The sequence below is a fragment of the Eumetopias jubatus genome, unplaced genomic scaffold (genome assembly GCF_037043125.1).
Source record: "Eumetopias jubatus isolate StellerSeaLion01/CBP00866 unplaced genomic scaffold, mEumJub1_p1.0 scaffold_10, whole genome shotgun sequence".
NCBI lineage: Eukaryota > Metazoa > Chordata > Mammalia > Carnivora > Otariidae > Eumetopias > Eumetopias jubatus.
This window is the reverse complement of record NW_028274816.1, coordinates 96929868-96951662: the sequence shown is the minus strand read 5'-3', so window position 1 is coordinate 96951662 and position 21795 is coordinate 96929868. Positions and strand designations below refer to the sequence as shown.

The following is a 21795-nucleotide window of genomic DNA, read 5'->3' as shown; positions in this document are numbered from 1 at the left end:
GGTTTTCCACAGCAAACACCCATCTGGATGTAACCCTGGCCCCCTTACAAATTAAACAGTCCATTTAGAAGCAAAATAATAATGATGATTATCATAGTAACAAAATTAAGCAAACCAACCCCCACCCTCCCTTGTTTTATTTCCTTAGGAAATAGTCCAGGTTCAAGGTCTAGTCTGAGCAGGTAATGTCTCCTTTCCTGGTCTGTTTCTGGACAGGCAGGGAGACAAAGTCCCTTTTCCTCTTCTCTGTGGTAGGGCAGAGCCAGGCTGCCCAGAGCTCCAGACAGAAATGTCCACCAAGGAGCAGGGAGGGACCTGGGGCTTCAATGGCTGTGACCCTCCCTTGAATTCACTAAATGATCAGCCGCTGCTATTGTGAGGCACTAGGATAGGAAGGTGATTAAGGAAGGATCCCAGAGGGGCGCTGGGCTGGCTCAGTCGATAATATGTTTGCTCTCCCCATGAGTTCAAGCCCCACGTTGTGTGTAGAGCTTACTTAAAATTAAAAAAAAAAAAAAAAGGATCCTGGAGACCCCCACACTGACCACTAACCATAATATAACATAAATGCTATATTCGCAGCAGGAATAAAGTGTTTTAGGTGCACAGAGAAGAAGGGGAGTGGGAGCGGCTATGGTGGTTCTGAGTGGTTCCCAGACCGGCAGCACCAGCCTCACCTGGGAAATTAGAAATGCAAATGACAGGCTCCACCGCGGACCCACTGAATCAGAAACTCTGGAGGTGGGGCCCAGGGATCAGGTTTAGAAGCAGCCCCCAGGTGATTGTAACGCAGCTTATTTTGGCAGAGTTTAACTGGAAAAAGCCATAGTCCTTCGCCTACATATCATCTGTAGCTATTTTCCTGCTAGCCCGTAGCCCGTAGAGTTAGGTAGTTGCAATGGGGACGGTAGCCTGAAATATTTACTATATGTGACCCTTTACAGAAAAAGTTTGCTGCCTCCCAAGGAGTGGGGGTGAGGAGAGGCTGGTCCCCTGGTCCCCCTACCCCCTCCCGTGGCTGGTGCCACCAGGGCCTCTGGCAGGTCACACTTTAGGCAGCTAGTGCTGGGACTCAGCTCTAGTTTGGAGACTTACTGAAAACTCTATAAACAAAGTCAATTTTATGTTGTAAATACGAATTGGTCGACACAAATAGGAAGGTGGTTTTTTAAAAAGTCAAATGAGCAAAAAGAAGTCCTCATTCCAGGAAGCCCCATGTTTCTGCCTGCCTGTTTGGCCAAGCACTGTGCTTGATGCTTTAGGTATACCCTTCTGGATGGGTATTGTGTCCCCATTTTACAGATGAGGAAGTTGAGGCTCGGAAGCCGAAGTAACCAGAGCTGGGCAAAATAGAGCTTGGACCGGATCCTGGTTCAGCCTTGCTCCCAGGTTAGGCTCTAAGATAGCGCCCCCAGTGGACAAAGGGACACACCACAGGAATCTGTTAACATACTTTTCATACTTTTTCTAGTGGAAGAGACAAGTCAGCAGGTGCTGGAGAACCAAACGCAGGCCTACTTCGTGGGGGTGGGGTGTGCTCTGCGGAGCATGGGGAGGGGAGGGGAAGAGATGGAGGGCCCAGGAGGGCCCAGGACCAGCTCCCCCTTGTATCAGCCCCACGGGGCAGCACGCAAATGCTGCATCAGTGCCAGGCATGAGGCTGGCTTTCAGGCAGTGTGAACACCCGAGGCCTCCCAGCGCTCTTCCCTTTCCTCAAGTACCAGTACGGCAGGCGGCAGCGCCTCTGCCCAGCTCCTGGTTGTCAACGTGGGGGTATGTATAAGGGCACCCCAGGGAAGAAGGACCTGTTGGTCAGGTGAGTCTTGTGTCCGTGTGAGAAGAAAAAAGAACCTACCAGGGTGTTTCCTGCTCTGATACAGGAATGGAATGAATGCGCTGGTCAATGAGATGCCAGGTTTGCAATCAGAATGGGGAACCTGTTACCATGTGATATCCTTGCAACAGTGATGCTGGAGACTGAACATCCGAACAAAAGTAAAATCCTGCCACCCCTTAAGCAGCCTGGTGGCAAAAGTAGTGACTAAGGAAGTCCCCCCCTTTTTTTAAAGATTTTATGTATTTATTCATGAGAGAGAGAGGGGCAGAGGGAGAAGCAGGCTCCCTGTGCAGCAGGGAGCCCCATGCAGGACTTGATCCCAGGGCTCCGGGATCATGATCCGAGCGGAAGGCAGACACTTAACCGACTGATCCATCCAAGTGCCTGGAAATACGCGCTCCTGTACACAGGTATCTGTTTTGACTTCCAAATATTTTGTTAGGTTAGGAAGACAACATTCTTTTTTGTGTTTTTTGACAAAAGAACATTCTTTTTTTTTTTTTTAATTTTATTTATTTATTTGACAGAGACACAGCTAGAGAGGGAACACAAGCCGGGGGAGTAGGAGAGGGAGAAGCAGGCTTCCCCATGGAGCAGGGAGCCCGATGCGGGGCTCGATGCGGGGCTCGATGCGGGGCTCGATGCGGGGCTCGATGCGGGGCTCGATGCGGGGCTCGATGCGGGGCTCGATCCCAGGAGCCTGGGATCATGACCTGAGCCGAAGGCAGACGCTTAACGACTGAGCCACCCAGGCGCCCCGACAAAAGAACATTCTTAAAAGAGCTTGGGATGTCAGGCAAAAGTTAAAACCTCAGAAGACAGCAAATGTTTTGAGGAGACTAATGATAAACTGCTTTCTCTCATCAGACAAATCAGTGGCCGTGACCATTTCTTATTGTTAATATATTTTTTAATTTTTAATTTTTTAAAAGATTTTATTTATTTATTTGACAAAGACACACAGAGAGAGGGAACACAAGCAGGGGGAGTGTGAGAGGAAGAAGCAGGCTTCCCGCTGAGCAGGGAGCCCAACGCGGGGCTCGATCCCAGGACCCTGGGATCATGAACTGAGCTGAAGGCAGACACTTAATGACTGAGCCACCCAGATGCCCCTATTGTTAATACTTTTAAAGATATTTTATTTATTTGAGAGAGAGAGAGAGAGGGAGTCTTCTTATGGGGTGGGGAGGGGCTCCATCCCACGAACCCGAGATCACAACTTGAGCTGAAATCAAGAGTCAGATGCTTAATTGACTAAGCCACCAAGGTGCCCCTGACATTCCTATTTTAAACAAGCTTCTTTGAAAAAAATAAATAAGCATCTTCAGGGTGTCTTCTACATGCTAGCCTTCACGTTAGTCTCTCTTAACCTAGGTTACCACATCCCAGCCTCCCAGCAACTCTGAGGGGCCCCTTAACAGATGGGTGGCCGGGGCTCAGTCAGGGGAATGACGCTGGACTGGGCCTCACTGACAGGGAGGCAGAGCTGAGTTTTGAACCAGGTCTTAGGACTCCGAGTCTTATATTTCTTTCGCAGCATCATGTTTACTCTGCACTCTGGATTTGGGAAAGAACAATGGAACACCAGGCAAACAATCTCTCTAGTCTGTGGATGGCTTCAAATCAAGAGGGCACTTGGGTGGCTCCCACGGTTAAGCATCTGACTCTTGATTTCAGCTCAGGTCATGATCTCAGGGTCCTGGGATTGAGCCCCACATTGGGCTCCACGCTCAGCAGGGAGTCTGCTTGACAATTCTCTCTCCCTCTGCCCCTCCTCCCACTGACATGTTCTCTCTTTCTCTAAAATAAATTAATCTTTTTTTTTAAATTTTATTTATTTATTTATTTGAGAGAGAGAGAGCACATGAGAGGGGGAAGGGTCAGAGGGAGAAGCAGACTCCCTGCTGAGCAGGGAGCCTGATGCGGGACTTGATCCTGAGACTCCAGGATCATGACCTGAGCAGAAAGCAGTCGCTTAACCAACTGAGCCACCCAGGCGCCCTAAATTAATCTTTAAAAAATTATCAAGAGGGGCACCTGGGTGGCTCAGTCGTTAAGCGTCTGCCTTCGGCTCAGGTCGTGATCCCAGGGTCCTGGGATCGAGCCCCACATCGGGCTCCCTGCTCGGCGGGGAGCCTGCCTCTCCCTCTCCCACTCCCCCTGCTTGTGTTCCCTCTCTTGCTGTATCTCTCTCTGTCAAATAAATAAATAAAATCTTTTAAAAAAATTATCAAGATACTGAAGGATATTTTAGGGTGGTGTTTCTTGGACCAGATGGAACCGCACTCCCATCAATAATGGACCGTAGGCTCCTGGGTAGACTGTATAGACTGTAGATTGTGTGCAGATTTCTGGGGCCAGCTGTGACGTCAGCTTTTCTTTCCCTGTTGCAACTATTGTTTTAGGGAGATCTTGCCTTGAAAAATTACTTCATTTTGCATTTACATGATCCTTTTCTTTTTTTCCCCAAATCTCAAAAAGCTTTATTGTGTTAACAGGCTTCATCCTTAAAGCAAGCTCGGGAGGGAGGAGGACAGGTGTTAGCTGTCAGCGTGATAGATGAGGAAATTGAAGTAACTTTCCTAAAGTTTTATGCCAATAAATGTTAAAGCAGGGCGCCTGGGTGGCTTGGTTGGGCGACTGCCTTGGGCTCAGGTCATGATCCTGGAGTCCCAGGATCGAGTCCCGCATCGGGCTCCCTGCTCAGCGGGGAGTCTGTTTCTCCCTCTGACCCTCCCCCCTCTCATGCTCTCTCTATCTCATTCCCTCTCTCAAATAAATAAATAAAATCTTTAAAAAAAAGATTTTATTTATTTGACAGAGAGAGACAGCGAGAGCAGGAACACAAGCAGGGGGAGTGGGAGAGGGAGAAGCAGGCTTCCCGCCGAGCAGGGAGCCCGATGTGGGACTTGATCCCAGGACCCTGGGATGACCTGAGCCGAAGGCAGACGATTAACGACTGAGCCACCCAAGCGGCCATAAATAAAATATTTTTTAAAAAATTAATAAATGTTAAAGCAGAACCTAAAACCGGAGGCCTCACCAAGATACCTGCAAAACCCTGAGAACAAGACTTGGAAGACTCAACAAGTGTAGGATGAGATCAGCCACCTACAAAGAAGCAGGGTTGGCTAAAAATGGGTGATCCAAATGTCTAAGAAAACGTAAGCCTCTACATTGCTTGTGGTTTCAGAAGAGCTGTGATCTGCCCACCCAGCGTCTAAGAGAGGAGTCTAAAAGGCAGGGCTTTTGGTGTTATTCCACAACAGGGACAGACCAACACCGGGGCTTTTTAGAAGAGTGTCCTGTTTCGAGGAATTGGGAACCTCAGGTGAACATAGCTTGCCGTGGTGAGCCAGTAAGATTAGCCCACTTACCCCCCTGGCTCGCGGAGGAACCTTATGGTGTGATTTGCCTTCCTGAGTAGCTTTTCTGTGAGGAAAGTCAGCTGGTCAAATGTCGCTGCTTGGCGGTCATGTTCTCCTTTTTTAAAATGAGTGAATTGACATCATGGGTGTGTACCATTCTCTCCGTATTTTGATTACATTCTTCCTGAGTTAGATGAACTCTGAAGCAAGGGACCTGAAGAACCGAGAACCAGGTTCTGGGTGATGGTGAATTTGATAAGAGTCTTACCTAAGTAACCACCCAACCGCCCATGTGTAAACCTTCACAGGAAGTGAAAGCTGGCTGCCAGATAGGAAAGATGTGGAGCCCAATAAATATGGGGTCATGAGACAAGACACCGGAACGAGGTAGAGGAAAGTTAGAGTTAATTGAACTGAAGTAAAAAAGCAGGTGAAACCTGGGACAGGTCAGGAGGGGCAGAACAGAGCACTCAGGCCGCCCGATACAGCCTAGACCTAAACCCAGTGGTGGGGGCGGGGGGAGGGGGCGGCTTCTGGAGTTCTCTGGGAGAATTCCCCTTCAGCTGCCTATGAGCTGGCTGGGGACCTCATACCTCTTCTGGACTTTCTCCTCCTCATCTGTATGGTGGGCGTCCCTCAAGGTTGAAAGGATTAAATGTGATAATGAACATGCTGTCATTCTAGTGCCTGCCCTATAAATGCTAAGTGCTTCCTGTTCTAATCCCTATCCTTTGGGATTAGATGTTACACACAGGCTCAAAACTGTTGAGACACACTACAGCATTCATTAAGTACCCCGTTAGGCCAGAACCTTACCACAGTTGTGGTCCACCTGTGTTTTCTGCTCTGTGGCAGGCATCTTTTTATCACGCACAGCCCAGAAAGCCCAGAAACACACTTTGACAACATCGGCCTGCAAGTTCTGGGCCCAGGACATTTTCATTCACTGTTCTCTCTTCCTGGAAGGCCTTTCCCCTAGACAGTGACAGAGTTCGCGCCTTCATTTCATTTAGGCACCTGCTAAGATGGCACATTCTGGGAGAAAAGCGGTGCTTGACTTACCTCCCTATAGAAAGCATCTACACTGCCCCCAGGGCCTAGGGCTCTATTCAAGTTTCCTGCTTGCTTTCTCTGCACACACTCATTACCCTTGACATACAGTCACGTGTTTATTGTCTGTTTCTCCAAGTGGCATGCACAGAACAAGCATTTGATTTGGGGCTGTGCTCTTCTCCCTCCTCACTTGCTTCTACTCAGAAGCTTAGAATGGTTGTCCCTTGAAAAGTGGGAAGCTCTTCTCTATTATGGAAGGGCAGCTATTTGCCAGTTCCACCTCATTATCATATGTACACAGAAGATAGGATGCACTTCATGTGATGTAAAAACCTGTGGCCAATGCCAGTTACGTAGCTGATGGAGAGCATTGCAGGTAGAGGGATAGTAAGTGCAAAGGCCCTGAGGTGGGAGCAGAGAGTGAGGCTGGAGTGGAGGAGCCGGGGGTAAAAGCAGAAGAGGATAATTCCAAAGTTTCTGGTCTAGATCATGAAAGAATGGAATTGACATTTGCTAAAATGAGTCAGCTCGGGGGAGGAGCAGGTCTGGGGTATCTGAAGTTTTGAGATGCTTGCAGGTTTGGAAGCATCTGCCACAAATCCAGAGGCTTTACATACTTTATCTCCATCACACAGGTAGGAAAACTGAGGCAGCAGAACTTGCGTGCTTCTAGGTGTCAGAACACGTTAGAAGGGCTAGGATTTGAACCCTGGATGTTTCTTCAAGGGTTGGTCACTCTGAGAAGCGCTGGTCCCTGAAGGAAGAGCTGAGGGAGGGGACTTGCCTCAAATTGGAAAAATCAAGAATAATTTGGGTAAGGTGAACTCAGAAAGGTCTTTCTGGGGCCGGAATGGAAAGTTTACGGCAAATACAAGGGAGCCTCACATCCCAGAAGTGTTGGGGCTGCAATCCCTTTGGCCTCAGCAAGGTTGCCGGCAAATCGATTTCCTCAGCCATCAGGCCGTCACATGATGCAAAACAATGGGATGAAACGTGGAAAATCTGTTTGAGGTGGTTATCCTGGGTTACACTCCAAGTTTTCATATTTTCTAAGATTTGCTTACTTAGAAATCATTCACAAAAATTAACATAAGATGGACAAGCCTTTCAAGGCCTTGATACTCAGTACGGTCTGCAGACCAGCAGCAAGAGCGTCACCGGGGAGGTGCTGGAAATGCAGAGTCTCAGGCCCCATCCCAGACTTATTAAGTCTGAACCTGCATTTAGCAAGATGCCCAAGGGTTATATATGCTCATTACAATTTGAGAAGTCTTTGGCCCGCAGCCAAGGTGGACTAACTTTTTCTGTAAAGGACCAGATGGTAAATATTTCAGGTCTTCCTGGCCTGTCACAATTACTGTTTTTTGTGGTGCAAAAAGCAGCCACAGACCACATGCAAAGGATGAGTGTGGCTGTGTTCTAATGGAACTTTATTTATGGATGCCAAAATTAGAATTTTATGTAATTTTTATGTGCCATACTATTCCTCCTTTTATTTTCTTTCCACCATTTACAAATGTAAAGCTCATTCTTAGCTCAGAGGCTGTGTAAGAAGGGGCTCATCTTTTGACTTGCCTTTTTGGGCTGGCCATCCCCAAGCCTCCTGCCCCTCACAGGGTGATCCCCTTCTTTCCTCTCTAGGGGCATGGGGCTCGGGCTCCCTTTCCCTCATGACCCGTGTCACTATGTCAGAAAGTTGATGACTGAAGCCTAATATAAAAAGCCAATAGAAGAGGGGCGCCTGGCGGGCTCTGTCAGTGGTGCATCTGACTCTTGATCTTGGGGTCGTGAGTTTGAGTAGAGATTACTAAAAAAAATCATAAATAAACTTTAAAGACACATTTTTTTAAAGCCAACAGAAGAACTGAGACTTTAAAAATATCCTTTTGCCAGTTTCCACAAATATCATGTTTGCTGTTTCCTATTGAAGTTATCTTTCTGAGCACGACCAGTGTGGGGGGGGATTGAGTAGCTAAGGGGAGGGGACTTGTTACATTTAAGTGCATTTACTCTCTTTTGCTCTATCTTGCATTGCAGCTGCTGGGAAGAAGGAACACACAATGCAGGGAAAAAACATTTATTAAAAAATAACTTGCGGGGAGGGAGTTGGAAGAGGATATTAGAGAAGGGAGGTACCCTCCAGAATAAGATTGTTGCACTGTCGGTGGGCTGTGGGGAAGAACGCATGACTTGATAAATAAAGCAAGCGGTGTCAAGGGCACTTGCTCAAGAGGAGTTTGTGAAGCAAGCTCGGCGGCGGGAGGAGGCTACGCCAAACAGAGATGGAAGAGTGACTGGCAGAGTCTGACGAAGGCTGGGATCTGAATTTTTATAAAATCTGTAGTGCAGGCAGCCAACCACTTTCCCCTTTCGTTAGGAATGGGGAGAAGAGGGGAAATAACGTTGACTCAACGCCTGCTGTAGGTCAGGCATGGTTACAAGCCGTTTCCCATCACTGTTTCAATTTTAATTAAAGCAACTCATGGAATTAGGTGTGCTGGCCGGTTTTCAGACAGGGAACCCGAGAGGTGAAGAGTCAGGATTGGAACCTCGTTCTGCCCGGTTATAAATACTTTAGGATTCTACACTGTCCTGCCTAGCGCAATTTATAGTGGAAATATTGCCTTCACGAAATTCCTTATTTATTCATACGGTGAGAAACCCTCAGTTCTCGGGGGTGGGGGAAGAACAGCATAAAGAGACCAGGCAGGCAGGCGACCTGCTTTTCTCTACTCCCCACACCCCTCCCCCCCAACAAATGTAATGCTTTCATTAAAAAGACATCAAGTCCTTTTTCTTTATTTTTTTGGTCCCTTTTCTGTGATGAAGCAAAACACCTAAACAACTCAGACATTGGCAGCCTGACTTCCAAAGACTTCCAAAGTTAAACTCTGTGCCCTTAAACCAGTCTAATGACAAATGTACATAAACTCTTTGCAGAAATGTGGAGTGTGGGAACCACTGATTCAGGGATTACTCTATTATATATATTATATTATATAATATATATATATCTATTATATAGATATATATATATTCTCATTTAATCCTCCAACAGTCCGGGGAGATTTTAACACCATTTTGTGGATAAAGAAACTGAGGCATGGAGAACTTAAATATCTTGCTTGAGACTACACAGCTGATAAGAGGTAGAACGGATTAAAATCAAGGACGCTGCCTAGTAAGTTTGTCCTCTTAAGCCACCACATTGCAGGCTCCTTTTAGAAAAGGTGCAATCACACTAAGACTCACTGTCAACCTGCTCAGTATCATATGCCAGGATCTTTTTGCTTGCAGATGGTGGATATTATGAAACATTCAAGGAGATGCTGGACAATCATTAGTGTGGTACAGGTTAAAAAGCAAAAGGTTAAACCAGTTTCCCCCAGTGTCTTTCTCAGAACACCTTTTCCATGACTACACTCAACCAACCAACCAGCCAGCCAACCAACCAAAACCAGAGTAGTGGTTCCAAAATTAAATGGAAAAGTACTGAAAACCTCCATCTCCCCACCCCCCCCCCCCATTGCCATATGCCTATTACACATTTTGGGTTCCAAGTAGTACGGATATAACGGATTCCACTTTGCTTTAACCAAGAGTTTCCCAGGGACCAATGTATGGCTACTCCCTTTAAAGCGTATTAACCTAATGAGGCGTGCAGAGCGCACCTTGGGGAACACCAGGGCTAGTCTGAGGCATGTCCAGCCAGCTCCGTGGTCTTCCCTGTGACTATGAACAAGAACCTGGTTGGATTCGTGTTTGAGCCTTCCACAGCTAATGGGAATTGGGTCTTTGCATGGGGCATGTCACCATTTGCCAGTCTATGACAAGCTGAGTCTGACCAAGTTGCCATGTGAGCAAACACACTTCAAACAAGCTGATTCATGAACCCAAGGTTCAGTCACATTGTGAGAGGAACCATCTGACAAGAGAATTTGTTTTGAAATTATCCATCTTTCTCTGAGAAAGGGTAAGGTTCTTTTCCCTTGCTCTTGATATTTGATATCTTCATTTCTACAACACTTATAAATAGAAGCACCCAATCTTTGTGGTAAGCAAATTCATTAAATTCCTACAAGCGATTCTTTCTAGGATGAATGTTAAATCTAGAGTGGGGCTGTGAAGAGACCTACGACATTGTAACTTTGACACGTTGAGAAAAAACACACTAGGAAATGAAACTGAAAATATCACCTTTCCCTGTATTCCACTGATTATTCGAAATAATCACCTCCTAAAATGGAATCATAGCCTTTTAGACCTGGAAAGGACTTTGTAAATCTAGTCCAAACCCTTCCTTCATAGATGAGGTTGAAAGCTTGAAAAGGTTGGGTAACAAACAGGTCCATGCAGCTTGTCTGTGGGACAGCTGGACTGGAACTCAGCTCTGACTCTCTGTCCAGTGCTCCTTCTCTTAAACTCTTCTCCCGACATTCCACTGTCGCTTTAAGGAGTTGCTTTCTTGATTATTCACTGTAGTGCAAGAGCTTGCTTCATTTGCTGGTCTTTTGCGTTGGAGGGGAAGGCAAGTCCTATGTATACTGTATGCCCCTTGGTTCTCCGGCTCTCTTGATAGCCCACCACCTTGACCTTTTTTCCTACACTCTGCCCCTAACTGGCTCTCCCCCTCCCCTTCAAACACTGTTACCTTTGGAAATATGTGTGTGCACTTTGCAACCTGGCTGGGATCTGGGGCAAGGTGACTCTTGGTTTAATGGATTTTTTTCCCACAGTGCCCGAATTGGTCCAAGGGTATGGAAGGTCGGACAACGAACAGTAAACTGCCAACAGTAAACTGCCATCCTCTGCCCTTTCAGCAAGTCTCTGTTCTGTTAATATAACACGAATTAAAAAATAAGCAAGAGGAAAAGGCAGAAACTCCACTTGAAGTACTCGCCTAACCCCTGGAAAAGTTCAAGGCTGTTTGTTGTTCATTGTCTGAATTTTCCCCTTGTGAATCACTTGTATGTATTCCTCAAATCATCTTTAGACGTCTGATCAAGGAAGCGTCAGAGCAAAATACAAAGTTGAGTATTTGCATTGAAGTCTGTGTCCTGGCTCCTAGGAGTCGGTTGAGAATGGGCTTTTTTTTTTTTCTCCTTTCCTTTGGTGCTGCTGGGTGATTAGAGTGGGAGCCTCCTCCTATGCAGGAGGCCCTCCTTGCTGCAGGGGCTGCTGCGCACAAGAGCTCACCCCTTCCTATTTCGCATTCCTCAGTAGCGGTCCTGTGAGGCGCAGGCCTGTATTTTCCATTCTAGTACTTACCCGCAGGTCCCGCTAAGTACCCAGGAGGGCCGTATTTTTTTTTTTTTTTTTTTTATCAGAGATGGAAATGGAACCTCCCCCCTGGGTGCCCGGGGTGTCCCTTTGGGGTAGCGCCCCCCCTTCCGGAGGGCAGCATCCCGCCGGGGGTGGGGGCTCAGCTTTGATCCCAGGGCACCTTTTGTCCCTAGAGGCGCCCTCTGCCAGCCAGGTATGTGGAGGGAAAGTGGCTGTCTGCTTTCCAGGGCGGCCGGGGTGGGTTTGGGGAGCCGGACGGTCCCCGTGGAGAGTGACGGGGCGTGCGAGAAGCCAACGCGGTGGGCACCGCGAACTCACTAACTGGGCGTCTCCGAGGAAGTTCGGGCGGGGTCCGCCGGCTCACGGGCTTTCTTCCTCTAAAATCCATTCCTGGGCAGAGTAAGCCCACTTCTCACCCAAACTCGTGGAGACGAGGGATTGGCGGGCGAGGGGTTCGGCGAGGCGGATGGGGAGCGCCCGGCCCGGGCAGCGAGGTCCCTCCAGCGCCGGTCCGCGGCCCAGGGTGCCGGCCCAACCGCCTTGGCCGGGGCCGGTCCCGCGGGCGGGGGCTCCGGGACTCGGGCCCGGGTCGGGCTCCGGGCGGCCCGTCGCCTGCGCCGCCCGTGCGCCCGCCCTCAGCCGCCCGGCGAGGCGGCGGCCTCCTCCGCCGGCGCGGGGTCCCCTGGTTAACCCCTGCCCGCCAGCCTGGCCGCTGATTGGAGGAGGCGGGGCGCCGGGGCAGCGGGGACCCCCCCCACCTTCCTCGTCCCCTCCCCCTCCTCCCCCACTGTCGGCTCTTCCCCCACCCCCCCAGGACCCCCCCTGCCTCCCAGCCGTGCAAATCTCGCGAGGAAACACGCGGTTTCACTAGTGTGTTTACACCGATCACTACTAATCCGGACCGAACCGATCCGGATTAAGGGGCCGGAGGCGGGTCCTGGGCACCAGCGGTTCCGACCCCCCCCCGCCCTCTGCGCCGCACCCGAGTGGCCCCCAGCCGAGCGGGCCCCCACCTCCCGGCCCGGCCTGGGCCCTCCTGCGCCTCCCTTGGCCTTTGTCCGGCGCCAGGAGGCCGGTCCCGCGCCCCCCGCGGCCGCCCCGGCCCGGGCCCGCGTCAGGCGCCTGGCTCTGTACGCGAGCCCGGGGATCTGCGGCCTCCGCGGCCCCCCTCCCCCGCCCGCCCTCTCGTGGAGCCCGGCGCCGGCGGCGGCTGCCCGGGCGGGGGGTTGCGGCGCTCAGGAGAGGCCCCGGCTCCGCCCCGGGCCTGCCCAGGGGGAGAGCGGAGCGGTCCGCGACCGGGTCGGGTCGGGGCCCCTCCCGGGAGGAGCGTGGAGCGGCGGCGGCGGCAGGTGAGAGGCTGAGCCCCGGGCGGGGGAGGGCGCCGGGCCTGGGGCATTAACCGTCCGGGGGACCCCCTCAGCTGAGGAGGCTGCGGCCCGGGCCCACCCGGGGACCGGCGCCGGGCCGCAGCTCCTCGGCGCTGAGGCGGGAGGGGCTCCCCGAGGGCTGCGGGTCGCCGAGGGGCTGGGCTGAAGATGGGGGAGGCCCAGGCGGCCCCGGCCTGGGAGTGGGGCCGGCGACCGCCAGGGCGAAGGGGACGCCCCGGCAGCTGGAGGCCCCGGCAGCCTCCCGGGCGCCCCCGAGAGCCGGCCCGCCCTCCCTCCGTGACAGGTGGGCCTGGAGTTGGGGAAAGTTTGGAGCCGGCGGGAGGCGAGGGGCGCCGGGACCAGGCCCCATCGGTTCTGCTTCCCGGCTGTAGGGAGGGCTGCAGGGAGGATCCCAGTCCGAGGCCCCGCTGGAATGAGACAGAGTGGAGATTTCCTTAACATGAGTTGACATTAAATGGAATAACCGCTGGGGCGTCATTTTCCTGCCCAGGCCTGGGGATGGAGGTTTAGGAAATGTTCCGAGAGACCCTAGGGTTTGAGGGAGGCTGCAACCTCTGCCATTCCGGCCTTGATTAGGGCAGGGCGAGACGCGAGAAAGGCCACTTAGGGGAAGCACTCTCTCTCAATCCCCTTTTTCCTTTTTCTTTTTCTTTTTTAAGATGCCTTTCTGCCTTTTCGAGAATTTCCTTATTCCCGCGGTAACCTGCACTTGTTTGTGTGGGTGAAACTTTAATTTGTCACCCTTTCATTCCCCTTTGCCCCAGGCTCTCAATCCAGGAAGGGAAATGAAACTGGAGGACTGGTAGGGGTTGTTACAGTTAATGTGGAGTTGTTAGATTGCAGAGGAGAATGTTTAATTCGTGTCCTCAGTGAACTTTTAAATCATGCCAGTCGTTCCAATAGCTGTTTAATAATATGCTCAAAAGGGTTCTGTGTAATGGTGTATGCTCTTATTCTACTTTTAATATTAGAGAGATTTCCAGTGGGTTCTGCAGGAGTTGATCTCTTGCAGTGGATGGACATATTTGCTGGAAGTAGCCTGTGCATTTATTGGTCGTGGAAGGAGTTTAAAAATGGTGTCCTCCTGCCCTTCCCTGCTTGAAAGGAGTGCTCAAAGCAGATGTCTAGAGAAACCTACTGCTCCAGGGAGTGGTCAGAAAAAGATTTTGTAAAGGGATGGTTATGGAGCTCTACTAATTTCCTGAGTGAATGCTGGTTGATGGTTTTACCATGGGTTCTCTATTAAATTTAAAATAATTAATTCCTTTTTTCATGAGCTACTGTGAGCTCTTCAGAGAAAGGAGCTATATAATAGAGTTATTTGAAGTTATTTGTAGCTTCTGATTCATGCTACATTATTTTTAAGTTATTATTAACGATTCATATTTTTAGTTTAAGAACTAGTTCCCATGGGTTTGGGAAACATATCCAAAAGTACTTAGTTAAATTCAAAGGTTGATAGGATTTTTTTGTTGTTGTTTTGCAGGTTAGTCCTTCCTCAACTTTTACTGAGATTATATGAAGGGTTGGAGGTTTTTTGCTGTTAAAATCAGATCAGAACTAGACAAGGATAAGTAGCCCTCGGAAGAGGACTTCTGAGCCATTTTTAACTTTAAATGTGTTGCTATTTGAGGCAGCACATTGTAGTTTATCACTTGCACGCTGTATTTGCTTGAGGTTTACCTGTGTGTGACCATTCAATGAAATAATTACTGCATTTTGTTATATCTAAAAATTGGTACCTCATGTTTTAGCTTTTATGGTCTTACAACTTACTTTGTTTTTTTCAGTAGAAATGATGGAAGAATTGCATAGCCTGGACCCTCGACGGCAGGAATTATTAGAGGCCAGGTTTACAGGAGTTGGTGTTAGTAAGGTGAGTAAAATGCTGATAGTGAACACTGTTCATAGACTAATTGAAACACATTTAGAAAACAATTAAGATCAGTTTCGGTGGGCCATACTGATAGATTGCAGGGGAGATCAGCTCATGGTTCCAGTGAACTTTTCTTCGGTCCTACCAGTCACTCCCCTAACTTAAGAGTATTGAAGGGATTCTGAGTGGGAGTAGTATATGCTTCTCTTTCCCCTCTAATGTGGGAGAGGTTTCCCATGGGTCTTGTTGCAAGGATCCTGATGGGGTGTGTATCTGGATTTTGTGCCATATTTTGTCAGAACTCCTCAGTCATTCAAAAAAAAAAAAAGCTGTTAACAAAAAGATACTGGCATAGATTCATTACATGGCTTTTTTTTGGATAGTTACATGCTAGAGTTTTGAAAAATCTGCTTCTGTTAAGTTTGTCATTCTACCAGTTCAACAGATTCCTCCTGGTTGCACCCCCCCCAGACTGCCTTCTCTCTCCTCCTGTTTTTCCTTTTTACTCACTCTTCATTTTTGTTCTGGGAGCATAAAGTAAGATTCAAACCCCCATTAATGGTCAGGTGGTTAAGTTAAGCAACGTTATGGCTTCCTATGCATCCTCATGTAGTTCACCCCTCTGCTTTCATAAGATGGTTTTAGTGCAATATATTTATGATTTTAATACAACATGTAAAATATATTTGTGATGTCGTATTGAAAAGCTTCACCAGTCCGAGATTGTTGCATTACTTGGGCTTGAGACTTGTGAATTTTTGATCTTTGACTTCATGCGATACATTTCTTTCTGTGCTATTTCTTATGGTGACCTAAATGTTAGTCTCAGGCTTTGGTTAGTAGCTTCTTAAAGGAGAAGGTATTGGCAAGGTTTAGTTGGAAAAACTGGCTGCTTTGAGGGGTCTCATAGTTTTGGTGAGCTGAACAGCTTGATAGTTTTTTTGTTCATTCAACAGCTATTGAGTGCCTGCTGTATAGCAGGCCTTGTGCAGGGTGTCAGGAATGATGGCTCTGCCTCCAAGCCTCCGTCATGGAGAAAGTGAGAGGGAGATGATACTTTGGTGAAATTTGTATTAGAACTGTGACAAGGTCCTATGGGAACACAGGATTCGTTACATATTTTGTAGTTCTTGGTTTCTTTGGTCACTTTTATTAAATGATTGACTTGTGGCACTTTGGAGTGGCTTTACTGACTGTTGATATATATTAAAGATATTATACGTATAAATATGAGTTCTCTGATCTAGGAGAAGTAGCTTCAGCTGGAAGTGAGCAGTATATGTGAGTATTAAATTGATCTCTGATTCAGTTGATTACCTAATAATGTCCTTTGATGTGTCTTTTAATTTGGGAGTTCAGCAGAAGGTTCGTATCCAAATCTTCTGTCTGTTCAAGTGGTCGCCTATGGAATAAAAGTAAGTTTGTATTCATATTGTATGTTGTTTAAATTCATTGGGTTTTGTTGTTAGCATGCCTTCCTTTTCTTCAGTTTTTAAGGTCATGATACCTATATCCAAGTATACTTTTGATGGAGTAGGGCATACGTGATGGGGATAATTGACATTGTGAATCTTCTTGCCCAGGCCCAACTTGAAATGTAATTAAGGTGTCAGAAAACTTAATCTGCCTGTTTAATAGGAAGTTCTTCCTTTTATATATGAAGAAGTTTATTTATATCCAAATGTTTTAATGTCACTATGTTATTTTGATGTTTTTAGTCATAGTAAGCATGCTGACTACAGTAAATGTTGTTCAAGGACCAGCAAGCGATTGATTTTTTCCCATAGCAAAGAAACGTGGGAGGGGGAAAAGGCAAGTAAATTTTTCTGTAGTTTGGAGTTAGGAAGAAGAAAAAAATCTCCATTTTGTATGACTTCTTTTGCCTGCAAAATATGGTATCCCTCAGATCACTGATTTGAAATAGGACTGGGGAGGAGGAGGCCATGCTACTGGGAGAAAAGGTGCTTTGAGAAAAACTCCTCCTCCTAGCTGTGAATTCCTCATTATGGGTCATAATTTCCCAACGAGAATGTCATTGAATTGGTAGTTTTCAGTTTTGCAAAGATCAAGAGAGCTTTCAGCCCTTGCTCCAAATGGGAGAACCGAGTGCCTTTCCTGTGATAGTGCCATCTAGTGGGACCGGTGTAACCCTCAGGGGCTGTCTCTTGAGTCTCCTAACTATTCGTATCATTTTCAGTACTTTTTGATGTCCATAGAAGGAAGAAAGTTAGTGCCACTGTGGATTCTTTCCTAGTGGACAAGAGTGTTTTAAGTAGCTGCGGTGTTTGAACTTCTGGTTGCTAATAGATACTCTGTCATCTTGCTTCAAGTTTTTTACACCTGCAGATTAGATCTGCATCACAAACCTTAGGTGAAAACAAAATGGTAAAGCCACCACATTTATCATTTATGTTTCATTTGCTCTTCACTGATGTATAGGCTTTTAATTCACAAGTTTTAAATTTTCTTGCATATTGTATTTATATACATTCAGTTTCTGTTAGTGTATTTAATTTATAATTGGTTAACCAAAAGTTTGTGCCTTGGGATGCACTGCATGGATTTTTTTTTTTTTTTAAGAGATTGGTGTTTTCTGTCACTAGTGAGTTAATGATAGAGGAAAGTAGCCTAATGTGCACTGAGAAAATACAGCTGGTTTTCCAACTCTATCTAGTGCCACTTTTTAGGAGGACATGTAACCATCCTCTTAGCATTTTTGAGGTGATGAGGTTAAATTGGGTTGTGAACCTACTTTTTCATTTCTTGTTGACCTGATATGTGAGCTAGCCTACTTCTTTTTTTAAGATCTCCTCCTTTAAGTACTGGATAATCCACTTGTAGTTATGTGAAACTGACTCTGCCTTATATTCACGTTTTCAATGAGGACCTATTGCAGTTTCTATTCCCTACTCTGCTCTCTTTTTTTTAACATTTTATTTTTTTAAGAAATCTCTGTACTCAACGTGGGGCTCGAACTCACAACCCCAAGACCAAAAGTAGCATGCTCCACCGACTGAGCCAGCCAGGAACCCCATTTTGACAATTTAAGTACAGGTTGTCTCTCTGACTCCAGGGGCTGTGTAAAATAGGTAGAATTCCACCGTTGCATGCACTCTGTCTGTAGCTAGTTTAGGTTTTGTTTTTTGTCTTTTTTTTTAAGATTTATTTATTTATTTAGAGAGCATGTGAGAGTCAGGAGAGGGGCAGAGGGAGAGAATCTTCAAGCAGACTCCCTGCTAAGCATAGAGCCTGATGCCAGGCTCGATATCCACACCCTGAGATCATGACCTGAGCTGAAACCAAGAGCTGGATGCTTAACTGACAGCCATCCAGGCCCCCCTAGTTTTTACGTGTTTTTTTTTTTTAGGTTTGTTTGTTTGTTTGTTTGTTTAAATAATCTGTATACCCGATGTGGGGCTCAAACTCATGACCCTGAGATCAAGAGTCGCATGCTCTTCCTATTGAGCCAGCCAGGCACCCCTGTAGCTAGTTTAGTTTTAATGCTAATATAGTAGCAAAGCAAATACTTAGATAGTACTTACTACGTGCCAGGTACTGTTCCAAGTACAATAGAAGGAGTAAGAAGTGATTTTAAATCTTTTGTAACAGGGATGCTAGTCTTAATAAATTGTATTCTCTTTTTGTAAGACATACTGTTGCCCATTGGTTGAATTATAGACTTACAAAGGATCACATTATGACAACTTGCACTTGTAATATAATTATATAATATAAAATTTCATAAGCCAGAGAAAAATAACTGAAATGTAAGAATTGTTGATTCTATGAAAACTAAGTTAACTGCCTTGGAAAGACTATAAGGTGAGCTAATAAGGAGATTACCTATAAATGTTTACAAATTTTTGTTTTTTTGTAATTTGGAAGAATTCATTTAGATCCTTGGCAAGTATTTTTAAGTCTCGCTTCACTTTTAAAGAAATTGAAACTAGAAATTGTGGACGATGCATTATGGGTGTGGTTTGTGTGAGACTGGAACTATAGTCAGTGGATCTATAACTCAAGGCCTGCATCAAAAGACTGGCAACAGATTATACATTTATAGGTTTGAAGTTCAAAGAAAATGTCTAAGGTGTAATTTTTTTTTTTAGATTCCCCATTGCAATCTACTGTTTTGATTAATATCATTAGTTTCAGTTGTATTGAATAAAAAGGATTATGTAGTATGTGATGGTATTGAAAAGAAGAACAAAATGACAAGCCATTAAAGTGGGACAGTCTGTTCTAACACAAGAACCTTCGCTTTGTAGAGCCTGAAGTAAGACCATATACTTTTAAGTAGTATCACACAGTAGATTTTTGATGTCTTAAAGAAAAATGATCTATTTTTCTACCTCGTATAAATTTGTGTTACATGATCACCTTTTTTTTTTTTAAGGTTTTGCCTATTTATTTTGAGAGAGCGTGTGCATGTGAGCAGTGGGAGGGGCAGAGGCAGAGGGAGAGAGAGAATCTCAAGCAGACTACATGCTGAGCGCAGAGCCCCATATTGGGCTCAGTCTCATGATCCTGAGATCACGACCTGAACCGAAATCAAGAGTCGGATGTTTAACCGACTGAGCCACCCAGGCGCCCCATGATCACCTTAATTTAAAAATTTTATTTTTATTTTTTCTGATACATGATCATTTAAAATGATCAAATTTGACTTTTTTTTAATCAAACTTGTCTTCTGAAAAGATGTTTAACCAACTTACACTTTTTCTCCTGTCATTTAGTTAATTGCATCAATTACAAGGTGCAGTTATGGGAGCGCCTGGGTGGCTCAGTTAGTTAAGTGCCTGATTCTTAATTTTGGCTCAGGTCATGATCTCAGGGTCATGAGATTGAGCCTGGCGTTATGCTCTGCACTGGGCGTGGAGCCTGCTTAAGATTCTCCCTCTCATGGCACCTGGGTGGCTCAGTTGATTAAGCATCTGCCTTCAGCTCAGGTCATGATCCCGGGGTCCTGGGATCAAGCCCCACATCGGCCTCTCTGTTTAGTGGGGCGTCTGCTGCTCCCTCTCTGTCTGCCCTGCTCCACCCCCCCATGCTCACGCACGCCCTCTCTCTCTAAAAAAAATAAAATCTAAAAAAAAATTCTCCCTCTGCCCCTCCCTTAAAAAAAGGTGTCAGTTATGGATATCTAGTGTTAGTTATTTTACGTACCAATCCAGTAATTTAAAAAAATAGATGTTTTGGTGTTTTGCATTTAATTCATAGTTAGACAGTGCTCAATAAGCATAAATTCAGAGAAATAGTCAAACTTACACCATTGGATTTTAAAGCACTGTTAAATTTATTATGTTTGGCTTTATGTTGTCTTCTCCCTTTCGTTTACTTAGTATTTGTTTAATTTTCCTCTCATTTCACATGTAGTCAAGTATCAACTCATGTCTCTTCTTTCTCTGAAATTTCTCAAGCAGTTGTCTGTCCTGACTGCTTTCTCAATCCTTCCTCATTCATAACTATAGTAGCCAGTCTCTCCTACCCCGTTTATCTTTCTGTAAACTGTCCCCAGTTAGATTTCTAAAAATAGGGGTGCCTGGGTGGCTCAGTAGGTTGGGTGTCTAACTCTTGATTTTGGCTCAGGTCATGACCTCTCATGGGCGGTAGGATCGAGCCTTGCATGGAGCTCCATGTTCAGTGGCGAGTGTGCTTGAGGATTCTTTCGCTCTGCCCCTCCCCCCACCCACTTGTTCTCTCTCTCTCTCTCAAATTAGAAAAATATATATTTCTAAAAATACCAGCATTATTGTTTTACTCCCTTGCTTTAAGGGCTCCCATTGCCTGTTGGACAGAGCTAAAACTCCTATCCTAATTTTTCTACTTCATTGGCAGTTGTATTCTCTCCCTCTGCTGTATTCTCCCTTAAACTATGACTGATCTCTTAACCTGTAATGTTAGCAAACAGGCTCATACTTTCTCCTTTACCTTTCCTTTTTTATTTGCCTGATGAACTTTCAGCTTATTCTTCAAAGTGTAATCTAGATGTCATCTTTATAGCTTTTCCAAATAGCTGCACTGTTCTAGTTGCATTATTTTATTAGCGTTTGGAAACCTTTTATTATAACATTATTTGTTTCCCTTATTAGTCTCCTTGGGAACATGTATGATATCTTTATCTCTGTTGAAATGCTCAGCACATTGTGTACATTGAATGGAAAAGAGTATTGAGAAGATCAAAGTAGAGTCAGTTGTCATCCATATAGGCATGGTCTGCTCTAGCTTATGGTTTTACTCCAGTCTCAAAATTCTTGTCTTTCAATTAGAAGATTTAGTTCATTTACATTTAATGCGATGACATATTTAGGCTTAAATCTTCCTGGTGTTTCTTTTTAAATCTTTCTTATGCCTTTTTTACCTTCTTTTGAAATGATTTTTTTTTCATTTATTAATTTTCTACTTGAAAGATAGAGAAATAAGCACTTAATACTTTCTCCTACCTTCAAATTTTTGTCAGTTGTCTTATTATTTATTTTTAACATTCCATTTTTCCATTCTAGTTTGAAAGTTACGCACTCTTTAATTGGTTACCACAGAAATTACAACATGTTATCAGTTGTCAAAGATTAATGTTAATCAGCACCTTTGTCCTGTTCTTTGTGGATACAAGGGGCTTGAAGATTTAACTCCATTATTTCTCTTCCAACTCACATGCTATTCCATATTTAATTATACATATATTTTTAATTAATAAACTTTACTTTTTAAAAGTTTTAGGTTTATAGAAAATTGAGCAGATAGTACCAAGTTTTTATATACTTCCTCCCTGCCTCTCTAGTTTCTGCCCACTATTATTATTTTTTTTTTTTTTAAAGTAAGCTCCAGGCCCAACCTGGGCTTGAACTCATGACCCTGAGATTAAGAGGTACATGCTCTATGGACTGAGCCAGCCAGGCACCCCTAGTTTTCCCCACTATTAATACTTTATATTAGTGTGGTAGATTTGTTACAACTGATGAACCAATACTGTTACGTTATTATTAACCC

The 21795-nt window shown here is 45.7% G+C and overlaps 1 protein-coding gene across 3 annotated transcripts in view; it reads left to right on the top strand.

The window, feature by feature from the left end:
• Positions 1–12716: 12716 nt before the first annotated feature.
• TLK2 (tousled like kinase 2) overlaps positions 12717–21795 on the top strand; it is a 115107-nt gene continuing 106028 nt past the window's right edge. Inside the window, exons 1-2 of one of the 3 annotated variants that reach the window (XM_028087430.2) lie at positions 12717–12890; positions 14723–14805. In XM_028087430.2, coding sequence (XP_027943231.1) covers positions 14725–14805 — 81 coding nt within the window. In that variant the 5' untranslated portion in view covers positions 12717–12890; positions 14723–14724. Of the gene's footprint in view, positions 12891–14719; positions 14806–21795 lie in introns of all 3 variants that reach the window. The other 2 variants (XM_028087431.2, XM_028087434.1) reach the window with 2 other exon arrangements.